This window comes from Peromyscus leucopus, chromosome 3, assembly GCF_004664715.2.
Source record: "Peromyscus leucopus breed LL Stock chromosome 3, UCI_PerLeu_2.1, whole genome shotgun sequence".
Classification (NCBI taxonomy): domain Eukaryota; kingdom Metazoa; phylum Chordata; class Mammalia; order Rodentia; family Cricetidae; genus Peromyscus; species Peromyscus leucopus.
The window spans coordinates 4,680,694-4,696,945 of NC_051065.1; the positions used below are offsets into that span (position 1 = coordinate 4,680,694).

At 49.3% G+C, this 16,252-nt stretch overlaps 1 protein-coding gene across 1 annotated transcript; it reads left to right on the top strand.

Moving 5' to 3' along the window:
- Positions 1 to 11,878: 11,878 nt before the first annotated feature.
- Positions 11,879 to 15,296, top strand: Fezf1 (FEZ family zinc finger 1). The gene is made up of 4 exons (XM_028873018.2): positions 11,879 to 13,011; positions 13,300 to 13,434; positions 13,709 to 13,841; positions 14,241 to 15,296. The coding sequence occupies exons 1-4, from the start codon at positions 12,211 to 12,213 to the stop codon at positions 14,606 to 14,608; spliced, it is 1,437 nt and encodes a 478-aa protein (XP_028728851.1). The 5' UTR covers positions 11,879 to 12,210; the 3' UTR covers positions 14,609 to 15,296.
- Positions 15,297 to 16,252: the final 956 nt, after the last annotated feature.

Genomic DNA, 16,252 nt, shown 5'->3' on the forward strand with positions numbered 1-16,252 from the left:
AGCAGGGGACCCCAGGCTGCAGAGTGCACTGGGAAGTCAGGGCCCCAGCCTTCCTTGCCCGGTGGCCCAGAATCTGGGGAAAGTGCTTCATTGAGGCACTGATCTCTATCAGAAGAGGACTTTAGTCACCTTTATTTCGTATTCTCAACCCAGAAAATGAAAATTTGCCAGTCTCGGTCCCTGCGGGCAGGTGACAGATCTGTGATCCCGGGAGATGCTCCCTAGCTCCTCAGTGCAGCCCAGCAGGTCACAGCCTCACCTGGGCTCCAAGCCCTGCATGCACCGGGCCCCCCAACCTTAGAGGAAGGCAGGTTCCCGGCCCCAAGTCAAGTTACTTCCAGGCTACCCCACTGTTAACTGAAGATGGAACGGGGTTCTGCTTTAAACGAATTCTCCCGGTATTGAAGGGAGCTGAGACCATCCACACGGACTAGCTGCAAACTTCGAGCGTGGGGTTCACAAGTCACAAGAGCCTGTCAATCATAGACGTTACCGTACTTGGTGGCTTTCAGGGAGAGTGTGCAGGTACATCTAGAGTCCATGAAGGAAGGTGCATGCCTGTGGTCCCAGCTACTTAGGAAGCTGTTTCTTGAGGAGTAGGAGCTAGCCCAGCCTGTCTCTAAACAGAAACTGAAAAAGTGCTGAGGTATGAATGTGTATCTCAGCATATAATTATCTTAGTGAGTGTGAAGCCCTGGGTTCAGTCCTTTGTAAGGTAGTGGGAGGTTCCATCTGTCCATCCATGTGTCCCCCTATCCCCATCCCCAGATAGGGTCTCACTATGCAGTTTTGACTATCCTAGAACTCACTCAGTAGACCAGACTAGTCTTGAGCTCACAGAAATCAGCTTGCCTCAGCCTCCCAAGTGCTGGGATTAAGGGTTTACTAATTTAAAAGGCTATGGAAAAGTGCACCTGGCCGCAACATAACTCCCTTCAAAAAGCCCAGCTTTACAGTCAGAAAAATCAGTCTGAATTTGAATTTGGTGGACAACACCTTTTCCTCATATCTAAGCCCCGTAGCCTTGAACAAGTTTCGGGCACTTAATAAGGAAGATTATTCTAAGGATTAGGATCATGTTATAAAGTTCTGGTTGTTATTAACTATTTCTTGGTAGAGTGATGGATTATAAAAAATGATGGGAGTCCAGCATGGACCAGCAGGCATCACCAGTTTCACAAGTCATTCTGCCTGAGGCTGGCACAGGTTCCTTTTGGCTCACACTCGGCTCTGAACTTCCAACCTCACACCTGGGATGTTTGTGAACTGGCTAAGATTGTCCAGTTCCAGCTTTGTAAAGGGGACCATGGGGGGTGAGGAGTGGGGGGTTGGGGGATGGGATGCCCATCATCTAAAAGGCCAGGCTCTGCCACAGCAGCCCCTGAAGCTGAGGCTGCAGAGGGAGGCAACTACAGACACTCTGGGTCTACTCTATGTGGGAATGGCAGTGTTCTGGGAATCTGAAGTGGGGAGAGGGATAATCCAATCAGTGCCACACAGTACACTGGAAATCCCAGGCCTGTGGCCAATGCAGTTAAGTTCAAGGGAGTGTCAGGAGGCAAATGGGGGGTGCATTAATACTTTTTTAAGTGTAAGGGGCTGTTCTGAATCCTAGAACAAAGTTGCCACACAAGCAACCACTTGCAAATGGAGAAGTAACAGGAGAGAGAGGGAAGGAGAGAGAGAGACAGACAGAGACAGAGAGGGGGGTCCTCTGCAGTGTTCACCCACAACATCCACACTGTGGAGCCAGGCATAGCGCAGACATAGAAGCGTCAGAAGACACGATAGGTAGTGCCAGGTAAGCCAGCATCTAGCCCCAATGGGTTGCTGAACAAAACATTTCTAGGATTCAGGAGAATTCAAACATCACTGAGGCCCAGTACAGGACAGAGGGTCCACCCTCTGAGAATCCTTTGCCCTGGTGAGGCTGGGACATAAACACTGGGTGGCCCTGCAGAAGCATATGCTCCCTACTCATCAAAGGGAAAAACAAGTTTGGCACAAGGGCTGTTGAACTGCTGCGGACTGTTCCTCCACCCCAGCCATTCCTTTTTTTAAGAAGCCAACCTGCAACTTTCTCAATCCCAGAAGTGGGGGCTGAATACCATGATGTTTTCAGTCTCCCTATACCTTACAACTTTACAATGAAGGGTCTTGTGTTTGTGTATTTATTTGTAACAGAGGGATAATATCAACAACAACAAAAATCTTTTAGACTTGTCTCCAATTTCTGTCCACATTGTACCCCCCTAGGTCCAAGAGGAAGTGGAGAGTTATTTCAACTGAATGGTTGATCTCAAACACCCTCAGACACGGCAGTTGCTCCTCTCAAAGTGCAGCCTGCCTTATGTTTGTTTACAGAACCCATAAACATAGATGCCTGGATATGTTCCTGGGTGAAAATGAAAAGTGATACATCATGCTATTTCAGCATCTATTCACATGGAATCGGGTGTGTCTTTTAGCACCAGCCCTCCACCACTTGTCCCACAAGTAACTCTCTTGGGTGTAACTGGAAGGAAGAAATTTTGTTGCAATTCTGAAGCTTTTTCTTCTGTGCGTTTCTTTTGCACCAGCATTAGACAATGCCAACTGTGTCTTTGCAGGAGAGTGTGGCAGGGAGGAAGGAAAAGTTTTATTAAAGAGTGTCACACAGCCAAAAGATAAAACCCAGTGGGAAGTATCTCAAAAGGTAGAAAGTGAAACAGGGAGTGGCCAGGTGAGAGAGTCCTGTGAGAACAGAGCTTTGGTTAGCTCCTCCTGGCTGGAGCTGCTAGTTATTTTCTTGAGCCGCTCCAAAGTTACTGTGTGGAAGAAGTTCATTCATTGTCATTCATTCAAACACTATAGGTTTGTTGTTGTTGCATTGTAGGATTATAAGGTGTGTTCTTTCACACATGAGAATGAATATTCTGTGGAAAGCTGATTGACTTTAGCATTGTGTAATTGCTTCATAAGAAGTGAAGTCTGCTGTAACCAAACTGGCATCTTTTTCAAGAGGCTTTTGTGGGAGTTCTTTCCTGAGTCTACAGAAGAGTGTATGCTGGGACTACAGAGCTGGATGTGGGAGAGGAGGCCCCAGGGACAAGAAAAGTCCTTGAGGTGGTGAAAAAGAATTTATAAATGCAATCCCTGTATTTGTTTTTAACATTTCCATATATTTGGCCTAAAATCTATCATTGAGAGGAGGGATTATTTTAAAATTCACTTGTCTGAACAATTTAGAAAAGTTTCTAACTTTTTAAACAGTGGTAATAGCTTGTCATACATTAAGTCATCTAGTTTAAGGTCTCTTCAATCTTGGTGTCTTTCAGAGATGAAAGGACTTTCTAATGTAGTCCCATTTTACAGGGGAAAAAAATTCAAAGTAAAGGAAAACCATTAATCTCCATTCTGAACCAGTTCACTGTGTTCTGTGTGGTCTGACCAGTCAAGAGCACTCAGCTTAGGACTCCAAAGAGGGGTGTGTGTGTATGTGTGTTTGTCCCAAATGTTCAGGATAAATTGGTGTTGTGGATATTTCTGAAGAACATTCTTAAAAGGAAATGTTACTTTTGTTTTCCATGAATAATGGAAGCATCTAAGCTTCTAAGAGGAGAAAAACAGAGTCTGTTCTGCTAAATAGATGCCCAGAATGGGGAGGGAGAGAGAAAAGAGTAGTTTTTCCAATAAAATTCCCAGTCCTACAATTGTAATCAAAATTTTGGAAATTAAAATGACCGACAACTCTACTTGGATTAAATACTAGGGAATGCTGCCCATTCTGCAGATGGATCTTTCAGAGAAGAGCATCACAGGAAAATACCGGAAGACAGGGAAAGCAGAAGGAAACCACCCCCATTTTCAGGCTCCTATGGTCGGATCTCCCACATCTAACTAGAGAGAGGGAGACTCAATACTTCGCCCCAGGCTGTGGTCTTGTGCTTTCCAAGTGACCATGCAGCCCAGACACAGTTGGAAGGCATAGTGCCTTCCTGGCGGAAATACGGGGATACTGGGGTCCCCCCATCCCCGGCCCAGGGTTTCCTTTTAGGTGTTTTATGGGGAACCATTAAGAAGGTGCTACAATGGGACTAAGTCAAATGGAGAACACACACACACACACACACACACACACACACACACACGGGGGGGGGGGTCTGCAGCTCCCATGTGTTTTGTAGCTGCTCTGATCACTTTCTCTATTCTGTATTAAACGTGTCTTTTTTGACAGTCGGTTCTCTTGGTAGGAGGTGAGTCTTCACTTACTTGAGGAATTGATAAATTGGAACTTTTATATTAAAGACTAACTACATTGCGTGAAATAAAACATCAGCCATATAAAATGGCACTAGGTCCCTGGGAATGAAAAGACTCCAATTATTACCGCGCTTGCTGCCTTTTGTTCAAAACAAATGCTCTTAATTGAAGGAAGGAGGGGGAAAAAAAGTCTTTTGCAGCTGAGAAATCTAGATCAGCACTATAAAAGCTAATTTATCTTCCTTCTCTCTCTCTTTTTTCCTCTCTTTCAGCAGTGGTGTGAAAGTTCAGATACTCTTCGTTGTGAGTAAAGAGTTCCAAGAAGCAATAACGTGCCAACACCGGGAACACATCCAGGTCCGCGGTGCGAAAATAAAATATGTGCCATTGAATTATTATTTTTGTCCTTTAGGTTTACATCTACGCCCTTGTATTATGTAAATTTCTGAGAAGCTGTGAATCACAGGGTTAGGTAGACCCCCCCCCCTCCATACACACATACACATTCGCCTCCTTCACAAGCAACAGGAGCCGACCTCATTCAGTCTTTGAGTGATTCACACAGACTTGCCCGGTTCTTCCAGCTTTTTACTCTGCGCGCCACTTCCCTTTCCACTCTTGACCCAGACAGCCTTCCGAAGCTACAGGCTGCTGCCCGCACTGGGGGACGCGGCAGAGGCTTTCATGACGTCAAGCCACCAGCCCTTCGTGGTCACCTCGGGCCCAAAGAGAGTTGCTGGCAGTTCTAAGTGTTCCCAGGATACTGGTCCTCGGGGAGACTAGTGGCCAGGATTAACCAGAGGGAGTTAAGGGAGATTTCTAGAAAAACAATGAAAAACTTCTAAATCAATTCAGACTAAAAAGGTAAATTTGTTTGTTTGTTTTGAAGTTTTCAGACTGGATCTCTGTAGACCAGGCTGACCTCGAACTTGCAGCAATCCTCCTGCCTCGGGCTCTCTAAAGTCGGGGTTCCAGACAGCACACATGTCCATTCAGCAAGAAGGCAACAACCCAAATTGATATTTGAAAAAGTAGTAAGAGCCCTTAATAAAGGACCAAGCCTCTTTTTTCTAGGGCTTTCCCCGGAGTGGGTAGTGTTAAACTCCAGTAACAAACCCACTCCTGAGGAGGGCGGGGCGAGCGACAATGGGCTTTCAGAGTGTACCCATCCACGGCTGTGCAGTAAAAGGTGCTAGAGCTGAGACCCTTCTGCCCCCAGGCTGTGGAAGTCAGCTGGAGGTGGCCGCCGGGGTGACGTCTGGTACCACTGCCATCTCATTCAGTGTTAGTGGAGGAGGTCTGGGGTTTGGCCGAGGGAACTCAGGACTCAGAAGGACAAATTGAAGCGTGTGACTTAAAACAGTAAGATTAAAAGAGATCTCTTGTTAGGAAAATTTCTCCTTTTCTCTGGGACTTTAAGTGCTATTGTCAGGCCATTTCTAACCATCAACCAACCAGTTTCAAAAAGTAAGGAATCCCCAGGAACCCAGAATGGAGAGAACACACACACACACACACACACACACACACACACACACACACACACAGCTGAAAGACTTTTCGAGGATAGACTGAGAAGTGCCACAGGTACTTTGGAATAGTTTAAGAAAGTGACCGACAAAACTAATAACAACACAAACAGCCAAGCTTTCGTTCCTCCGGAGGCCTGCCCTACAGGCAGGTCTGTTTCCGCCCACCTGACGTGCAGGCTGGCTGACCCTTCACTTACACCCGGAGTTGTCAAAGCCTGGCTATTAGTGAGCGTTCGGCTCAAAAACTTTTCAAGTGAGTTCCCCGCCAACTGTTTCTTGGTCTCGTAAACACAAACCCGCGCCCCCCCTCCCGAAACTTACAAGCCTCCCCCCTCCTTCTTCCAGCCTCTCGGGCGAGCAGAGCCGGGAGGGAGGAGCACAGTCGAGCCAGGGAGGGGCTGTAGGGCCAGGGACGGTCCTGAGGCCAGAGTTCGGGACCAGACCGGCCACAGTCACGCCGGCCCGGCCGACGGTGGGGGCCGTGCCCTGGGGAGGCGCCGCTGCAGTTCGCAGCTGGGCGGGACACGCACAGTGCTGCGGGCAGCGGAAAGGTCCAGAGCCCGCAGCTGGAGACGCGCCCCAGCTCCCCAGTCCCCGCCAAGTCCCACGAGCTGCACTCCCCAGCTTCTCGCTGGCTGTCGCATCAGCTCCGTCCCTCTCGGCGGTGGAGACGTCGTCGTTTTAGCTGAGATTTGTGAGTGAGAGCCGAGCAGAGCAGAACTCGACGGGGACAAATTTTGAGCTTACTTCGGACTTCTGTTCAAGGGCTGGGCTCTGGCAAGCGAAGCGTGACCCAGGCGGGTCGCCTCTATCCCACCTCAAGCGACCGGAACACAGGTTCCCTGGGCAGCTGGGCCCGGGACCTCCAGGCCGAGCGAGCGAAGGCGGATGGATGTTGAAACAGCCTGGGGCTGCGGGTCAGCGCAGGACATTCCCGGGCCCAAACGGCTGTGGACTGGAATCCAGGAGGTAACTGAAATCCTAAAAAGGCTCTAGAGATGTTTGGCTCGCGGATACTGATTTACCTATATTGCCTCTCTCTTGCTATAATCTCATTCTTCACTCTGTGTTATTTCAATTTCTATTATCGCCTTTCGTTTCACGGGATCACTTACGGAAGAAAGTTTGAACTTAACACCGAAACGGCTCTAAAACCCTGGCCAAAAACAGGGAAGAGTGGAGCTTTATGTTGAGTACTGTTTTACTAAATGACTTTTTAGGAATTATCTGGTAACTTCTGAGCCATGCTAATCAGCCAGTTGCATGAACCAGCTTCTCTATCATTGGAGACACATTGTCAGCGTGGAAGAAAAAATACTTTAGGCACGTCCTCTTTTTCGTGTTCGCACATTTCAACTTTCAACAGCACCGTTGCAAATTATAAGCAAAACCGCTGGGTGTCGATTGCCTGACTTGGAGCGGCTGCCCGAAAAGTTGAGCTCCTTGTTTGTGAACTTCTTTTTCCACCAAGCCCAGGCCTGAGTCGCTCGTAGCCTTGCAGCCGAGAGGGACGCGCCTCACAGGCCTGGAAGAGCGGGTGAGAGAAATCCCAGCGTTAGGGTAGGGGTAGACATCATCAGCCCTAGAGGCGGCTGACAGAGTTACCTGCCGCCTTTGTGAACGCTCCTGAGTTAGAACGTTTCACTTCCCTTTACAAACTAGTTTAGCATGCAAATGCTGTTTGGAGAGTCGTGATTTCATTGAATTTAAAGAAAATCCTAATATAAAAGAAATAGTAACGACAAAGGTCTGGAGACAAGTAACAGACTGCTCTCAAACTCCTCCATCCCAAGTGTGTGTGTGTGGCGGGGGGAGTGGCGGGGGGGTTCTCCAGTTCACAGAGTCCGAACTGGTAACACTGGCCTTCACATGCTACACAAAATTAACAAGGAGTCTTTCTTAAAGTAACACTTTTATTCATTATATGAGAACTTACTACAATGTAGTTTGCTAATATTCACCCCCTCACCCCACCCCGTTCTCCTGCTGACTTTTCCGGTACCCATCTCTACAGCAAGAGTTCTTTATTAGCCACCAAATCGACTAAAAGCATACTGGAAGGCTTAAATCTGAAGCTGTTCTCATGTTTGTTAATGTGCTGCGAAGTTAGTCCCACTGTGTATCCATTCATTAGTGTGAAGTATTCAAAAAGTCTCTTCCCTGGAACCATACAGACCTTATCTGTGTCCTATCCCAACAGCCGGTCTCTACCGCACACCAAAAGAAACAACAAAACACCAACCCTGACAAAGACTGTGGAGGAATTTAGTGATGCCTTTCCTCTTGTAGAAGTGATCTGTGTGGCCTTTGGTGCTGTTTTACCAGACAGGAAACAGGGTAGATGCACTCAAACACGAGGAGGCCGTGATAACTATAACAACTAATTATCCGGACTGTGAGAGCTGGAGTCAGGGATGCTTGCTGGATCTGGAAACCCTAGAGACAGAGTAGTGACAAATCTATGCACTTGGCTCAAGATCTGCCATGTTACCATGTTTTCCAATTCATTTTTTAAAATAAAAAAAAAACCTCATCAATATTCTGTGAGTTATTAAGGAAATAGATTACAGAACACTCAGTGATTTATGGCTATCTCCTATTGTTTTGTTTTGTTTTTTAATTTCAGATAGCAATAATCTTTACCCTAAAACTGCTAGCTTACGACAGGGGCTAAGTAAGAAGTCTGAGGGAAATTACCCAAATCTTTGAGAATTATGAAGAACACAGTTAAGAAAACACTGAAATACAAGGTTAGAGTCTACAGAAGATGTAACTTTCGATTGTTACGTAGTAGGAAAATTTTCCTTGTTTTTCAGGTATTGATTCCACTTTGTTATTAGGCCTCTTTATATCAAGGACTGTTCTGGTTTCATGGGATATCCCATGTTTGCTAACCAAAATACTTAAACTCAACTTGCACCTGGAATTAAAGTCGATGGGTGGGACAAGTAAAACCAGCTCTAAACCACACACGGGAAGATTATGGGAATCTCCAAGAAATCCTAAAGATCTGTAAGTTTCTATTTTGCTATTAACTGAACAAACAAAACTCCTTTATATTCTTTTAAGTAAGCTGAACAATTTTAACTGGTGGACTCTCTAAGGCGCTTCTAAACCTTCCAAATGTGTGCTCTGTGCCTGTTACTCCTCTGTAATTTCAAGTGTTTGTAAATAAAACAAAGTATTCATTTCTGACATTAAGAAACTGTTCCTAAATGCATTGAGTATTTTAAGAGAATCTTTACCTTATGGAACACATATTAAACGTTAATACATGTTTTGGTTATATACTGAGTGGAAAATATTAACAAATATTGGTATATTTAGACTTGGATTTGTAAAACACATCTTCGGTCTTTGGGATTAGCAAAATCAGGGCTATCTCAAAAGAAAGGAGATAATTGGTGCCTTGCTGTATTTACCCAAGTGACATTTTCAAACACTTGGCAGAAAAGGCAAATCCCGAAAGGCCAATGAAAGGCGAACTATTGAAATGTTAACTATATAAAGCCCTCCGCTAATATTTTCCTTTTTTAAAAGTTAGTGTCCACTGAAGAGGAAATTTATCGAAGGCAAATAAAGGCGTTTTCACCCGGTTGAGGAGAGGGGAGGGGGAGGAGAAGAAGAGAAGAGGGAGGGACACGCGACAAACGTAAAAGAAACTGGTGGCGTTCAGTCCAGAAGGCTGGTAACGCTGCAGAGGCCGGGGAGTTGCTCCAGTCAGCTGGGCGCTCCTAAGCTTTCCGCACCGGGCCGTTTCTCGCCTCTTTGCTTTCTTCATTAAACTTGTACCGGCGAGGGAGGAGAGCAGCCGGAGAGAGGTTTTTCGCTGTTGGGAAGGCAGGTAGGAAAGGGAATCTGATCCGCCCCCAAAGGCAACAATTAAAGTCTTAACCTCTACCCATCTGTCGTGGGACCGGGACACCCCCTGCCCCGCGGCCTTTCCTTAAGCAGTTCGGGTTCCGCACCCTTTGTCTGATCAGGGTGAAGGACAGAGGCTCTAAGGCCCCCAAAGCAAATCGAACATTTCCAGCTGAGGAAAACTGAGGCCCCAAAGGGCCCCGCAATGCCTCCCGGGTTTTGTGTAGTCCGAGGTGTCCTGTCCAGGACTCCCGCTCTTCTCTGCCTCACCGGTCTTTCAGAAGCTGCCTGGATGCTTGAAATGAGACACTCCCTGGCCTAGCCACTAAGGCGGGCCACAAACAGCCAGATTTTCCCACCATCTGGCTTTGTAGCCGCCGCAACTTTCAAAATAACTTTCTGCCGGGCCCTTATTTTTTCAGCGATTATTTTTCCCCAGCATCCACTCAGCGGTCCTGCCTCGCTGTCAGGCCTCAACGACTCGCTCTTGCTTCCTTTCCACCTCAAAGTTTTTTTTGTTTTTTTTCCCCCTGGCTGTAACTGAACTAGCTCAGGCAAAGTCAGTGTGGGGCGGAGGAGTCTGGGTCCCTGGGTTGGCCTAGGCTAGAAAAGGGGTATGGAGGGAGAAATACTTGAAAGCGCCTCCATTTGAACTCCAGCTTGGCACCTTTGAGTAAACTGGCCTTGGGCTCAACAATCCTAGGCTCCCACATCCACCTCCCATTGCTAGCCCTTTCCAGAGTTCTCACCAGAGAACAGCATGCTATACTCTTGGCCAGATACCTGGGCTCCGGGTCCACACACCTTAGAATAACTCACCAGGCGGATGGTGCTGGGAGATTGCCTCCAGGCGGTGGGGCTCAGGGCTCACAGCTCAGCGCTCCTTAGGGCGCTAGCTTGAAAACCGCCGGGTTTTCCTATACCAGCACCTCAGGAGCACGCCTGGTCCCTGGGCTCTGCTGCTCGCGGCTGGAGGCTCTGTGCGGACTGCGCCCCGGAAGGCGCGCACTGGCACCGCTGCTCTCGGCTCGCACCGGCCGGAGCCGCGGGAACCCGCTCAGTGGGAGCCTCAGCCTCCGGCGTCTTCGCCAAAGCCCCGCACAGCGCGCGAATCTCAGCCCCAGGAATCAGGGCCCAGGCGTCACAACAGGAGGGCGCCAGGCGCCCGGAGGACGTGGGGGTGCGATCAGGGTCGCCAAGCGCTCTTTGGGGGCCACAGATGTGGCTGTGGTCACCACGAGGGGCGGACGATTCGCCTAGTTCGTCTCTGCGCACAGACACCCTAGGTGTCGCGGGCACGGACTGCTACTGAGAGGCAGACAGACGCGGGCAGCCGGGATGGGGGTCGATAGACTCTGTCTCCCTTCTCGGCTCAACCTTTCGAACGCTCGGCTCGGGAGGAGCTGTGGGCGCGAGTTCTTTGCCTTTTCGAGGTTCTCTCTGGAAACTCAAGGAAGCGCGCTCTCGCGTGTGTCTGTGTGTGAGTCCGATCCGCGTCTAGGTTTCTGGCGGTGTGACACCCGCTTATTCCTTGCAACTCCTCAGCCTCAACTTTGTGGTGCTAGTGCGCCTTTCCCAGGACTATTGCCATGGGTATCACTTTTGCAAAACCACAAACACATAACAAGCCTCCCAAGGCCTTCAAATCTCAGGGGCATTTTGGGAGGCCAGTTACCTGCTGGTGTCTTCCAAAGGGTCCAGATGCGCTCGAGCCGTAGAGACTCCGGGATTCAGGGAACGAGCACCCCCCCTGGGTCCTGGAGGACGAAAGTGGACTGCGTGGGAGGCAGCGTGGCCCGACCTGGGCTCAGCGGAGCCAAGGAAAGAAACCTCGGATTTTGCCGTCAGAGGCTTCCTGGTCAAGGCTTTCTAGAGCCTGGCGTTTGATAAATATAGCCTGGCATTTGCCCCTGAATTAGACTGTTTCCTTATTTAGCCCTAGCACAATGATTTTAGATGATGTCACTTAGAGCTAAACGAGAAAATTGATCTCAGATTTGCTTGGCCTCTAAAGCCTGGTTAAGCAGATTGAGAATTAAAAAGACAGAGGCAGCAAGGGGGAGGGGCGGTCGGAGGGTAGAGAAGCGTGTGCGGGCGGGCGAGGCGCTTGCGTGGAGGGGAGGGCGCGGCGCATTGCGGAGGGAGAGCGCCCCGCCTCTTCTGGGCGGGGGAACCTCTCTCGCCAATGAAAAGTAGTCACCGACTGCAGAGGGGAAAAAAAAGTTTTCCTGTTGACTGTTGGAAGCGAATTGAGCAATTATCTAGTTTACCTTCTCCTCTTGGAAGTTAACGATTGGCGAGATCTTGGCTGCGTTATTGACACAACACTTTCTATTGATAGAAATAAGTAGTGATTGTCCCCGAGTCATTGGTGCGCCAAGAACTCTGCGATGGGCTGGCAGGAGTCCATTGGGCTGGGCAGGCAGGTTCGGCTGGTGATGCTGGGGAGGAGGAGGAGGAGGAGGCTGCTGGTGGTGACGGTGCCCGTCCTCCCCGCAGGTCTGTGACAAGCAGGGGACGAGGCAACGACCGTGCAACCCAACCCCGGCGGCGGACGGAAGCTGGCGACTCAGTCATGGACGGTAGCTGCCTCAACGCGACCACCAAAATGCTAGCGACGGCTCCAGCTCGGGGCAACGTGATGAGCACATCCAAACCCTTGGCTTTCTCCATCGAACGAATCATGGCGCGCACCCCCGAGCCCAAGGCCCTGCCGGTCCCCCACTTCCTGCAGGGAGCCGTGCCCAAAGGAGACCCCAAGCACTCCTTGCACCTCAACTCGTCGATCCCCTGCATGATCCCTTTCGTCCCCGTGGCGTACGACCCTAGCTCCAAAGCGGGAGCGACTGGCTCCGAGCCCCGCAAGGCCAGCCTGGAGGCTCCGGCGCCGCCCGCCGTGGCGCCCTCCGCGCCGGCGTTCAGCTGCAGCGACCTGCTCAACTGCGCGCTAAGTCTCAAGGGCGACCTGGCCCGCGACGCGCTGCCCCTGCAGCAGTACAAGCTGGTGAGGCCGCGGGTGGTCAACCACTCTTCGTTCCACGCCATGGGCGCCCTGTGCTACCTGAACCGAGGTGATGGTCCGTGCCACCCGGCTGCGGGCGTGAACATCCACCCCGTGGCCTCCTATTTTCTCAGCTCCCCTCTGCACCCACCGCCAAAAACGTATTTAGCCGAAAGGAATAAACTGGTTGTCCCCGCGGTGGAGAAGCTCCCTTCGGGTGTAGCTTTCAAAGACCTGTCCCAGGCTCAGCTGCAGCATTACATGAAAGAAAGCGCCCAACTTTTGTCAGAAAAAATTGCATTCAAAGCCTCGGATTTCAGCCGCGGCTCTCCCAATGCCAAACCCAAAGTTTTCACTTGCGAAGTCTGCGGGAAGGTAGGTATTATCCATAAAGGAGTTACTCCCCTTCCTTCCTTCCTTCCTTCCTTCCTTCCTTCCTTCCTTCCTTCCTTCCTTCCTTCCTTCCTTCCTTCCTTCCTTCCTTCCTTCCTTCCTTCCTTCCTTTCCTTTCCTTTCCTTTCTTTCCTTCCTTTCTCCCTCCCTCGCTTCCGTTGTAATATTTGGAGAGTAGGGGTAAAAACTTGCCCCCCCTTCCTCCCTCTGTCCACTTCGAGTTCAAATCTCTTGTCCAGCTAACCTGTGTTCTATGTGTTTAATTTTAAGGTCTTCAATGCGCACTATAACTTAACCCGTCACATGCCGGTGCACACAGGAGCAAGACCCTTCGTTTGCAAAGTGTGTGGGAAAGGTTTCCGGCAAGCGAGCACTCTTTGCAGGCATAAGATCATTCACACGCAGGTGTGTTCTCTATCACAATTTTACCAGGAGTCTTCGGAAATGTTTGCCCTTCTCGCCCCCCCCCTCCCCGCCAAAAAGGTCGATAGAGCCTCACTATTTAGCTTAGGGTCTGTTGAGCTGTGCTGGCCACACTGAGGAGATGTCTTGTATTGTCGCCTTTGTTCTGTTTAAAAGCTTCAGGGCGTTGGTGAATTGTGCTGGTAGGACTCCACATCATAATAACAAAGTACCTTAAATTACATTCTCTATTCTCCCCTTTCTCTCTGCTGCTTAGGAAAAACCTCACAAATGCAACCAGTGCGGGAAAGCATTTAATAGAAGTTCCACGTTAAACACACATACCCGGATCCACGCGGGCTACAAACCATTCGTGTGTGAATTCTGTGGCAAAGGATTTCATCAAAAAGGTATTGAGCCCAGCAGATGTCTCCTCCCAGTGGGTCTTGGGAAAGCCGTACTGAGTGTTCTCTGGATATTTTAGAAAATGACCCGTTAAGTGTAACTGCGTCCCTGAGGAAGGCTGCATCCTGACTCTCTACCCTCGGGTCCGACCAGGGTTAGAAAAGGCACGTTTGATACATCAAAGGGTACTTCTTTGTAACCTAGTTTTCGTTTCGTATAACTAGAAAAATTAATGTGTATTGATATGTAGAAGAAATCAACTCAGTGTGCTTAAAAAGAAACTTGGGAGGGCCAGTGCCCTGCAGCCTGGGTCGGGGCTGTGGTGGCTCTTCAGCCGGCCTCCGTACCTTCTGCTTCTCCAGCGCGGGTCAGCACCTCATCCCGGCTGTTTTTTTCTGTTTCAGGGAACTACAAAAACCACAAGCTGACCCACAGCGGGGAGAAGCAGTTCAAGTGCAATATCTGCAACAAGGCTTTCCACCAGGTGTACAACCTCACCTTCCACATGCACACTCACAACGACAAGAAACCCTTCACCTGCCCCACGTGCGGCAAGGGCTTCTGCAGGAACTTTGACCTCAAGAAGCACGTTCGCAAGCTGCACGACAGCACCCTGGGGCTGACCCGCACTCCGACTGGGGAGCCAGGCAGCGATCCGCCGCCGCCTCAGCTGCAGCCGCCGCCGCCGCCGCCTGCACCTCTGCCGCCAATGCAGCCCACGTTGCCGCCTTCAGGGCCTCTGCAACCCGGGCTGCACCAAGGCCACCAGTGACGGAGGCCAAAGATCCCCCACCACCCCAGCGGGAGGGCCCCCATGCGGAGGTCGGCAGACCAGGGTGGACCTCTTGGTCTAGGCTCTCCTGCAAAAACTGGGGCCCCTTGGGCCCCTCACTTCTGAGCGGACCAGAAGCCTCTACATTCCTTGGCCTTTCGCCTCTTGCATGCACCTGCTAAATGGTTTTGTGTATTATATTCTATATTGGCACTAACAATTATGATACATTTGGAGGGGCTTATTTCAATTTTTTTTTATAAGTTGAAAGACTTTTCATCTCGGGTGGAGAGATGGTGTTTGTTTTGTTTTGTTTTTAAACACATATCTGCTGTATTTATTGAGATCTGTATTATTCTACTAGGGAATGCTGCACCATTTTAATTTTATTATTGTATATATTTCCATTGTGTCGATTCTGCTGTCTCAAAATGCCTGCTGATTGTTTATAATTTCCTCCTTCCCTGAAGCAACAAAACACGGTGTGTATGTTCTATATACACACAGATGTGTGTGCCCGTGAAGGCACGTTCAACGTTTGTGAGCACATACATATACACACATACACATTAGATAAGAGTGGTCCATAATGAATGAATTTGAATTTTTGTTTTGATTCTTGCACGAACAAGTTGATTCATTGACTGTTGGAAATAAATACTTGGAATATGCTTATTTAATCAACAAACTTCAAGACTTTGTATTATTCAACTAAAGATCCCTGACTCTGACTTTCTCACCCCACACTCATCCTTTTTTTTTCTTGGATTAATTTTGCCTACTAATTTGATCTGAATATTTACCATATGCAAATAGTCTGTCCCTATGCTTTGGGCAAGGTTATGAAATATGGTTAAACTCTGAGACCGAAGATGTGTCTCTAACAGAAACACGACTTGGCATGGATCTTCTGGTAGATTTGTGATACCAAAAGGTGGGGGGACCTTGTACCTCCAGGCCGCGATGTGTGTATTTCCATCATTCTGAAAACACACACTGACTTGTACACAGCTGGCAAAGAGAGGCTCCGTGTTTTTAGATGTGTGCACATGTTTATAGCCGAGTATACTTCCATTCAAGGAGGAGACATGGATGAAAACCAAACCGTGGCGGGTGCCAGGTCCTTGAAACGCTTTAAGTGTTAATCAGCAGCTCCGCTGTGCGCTGGAGCTCTGGTGTTTTCTAACGGCAAGTCTCTCCTGTTGCCTTGCCAAAACAGTGAAACAACTGCTAAAGACTTTAATTAAGAGGGGTAATTAGTTCAGATTTATCAAAGCCGGGTTGTTATACTATTAGCTGCTCAGTAGAAGCTGCCAGACAAACTCACAGCCCTGCATAGAAGTCCTGCGTAGCGGGCCACATCCTGGTGGTGGGAGGATGGGGTAACTACAGGGATCCCCGACCCGGACGGTCACAGTCCCCGCCACCTTGTGCAGGGGAATGGGTGCTGGGTGCGTGAGACTTCCTCCACCTAGGCGCTGCGGCCTGGGCTGTGTGTCCAGAGAATCCACCCAGTTTTCACACCGCAGACTCAGTCTCCTGAGAGCCAAGCACTTTCTCCTCCTGCCTGGAGCAGGGTGACCTTGCCATTCCGGGATCACCCGACAGTCGCTGGGTAGCATCGGGCCTCACTTTTGTTGATCC

Bases quoted from the DNA above. Each gene is read 5' to 3' on its own strand.
- Fezf1 (XM_028873018.2), top strand. From the start codon at position 12,211: ATGGACGGTAGCTGCCTCAACGCGACCACCAAAATGCTAGCGACGGCT. The intron at 13,435-13,708 runs GTGTGTTCTCTA...TCTGCTGCTTAG, and splicing joins ATAAGATCATTCACACGCAG to GAAAAACCTCACAAATGCAA. The intron at 13,842-14,240 runs GTATTGAGCCCA...TTTCTGTTTCAG, and splicing joins CAAAGGATTTCATCAAAAAG to GGAACTACAAAAACCACAAG.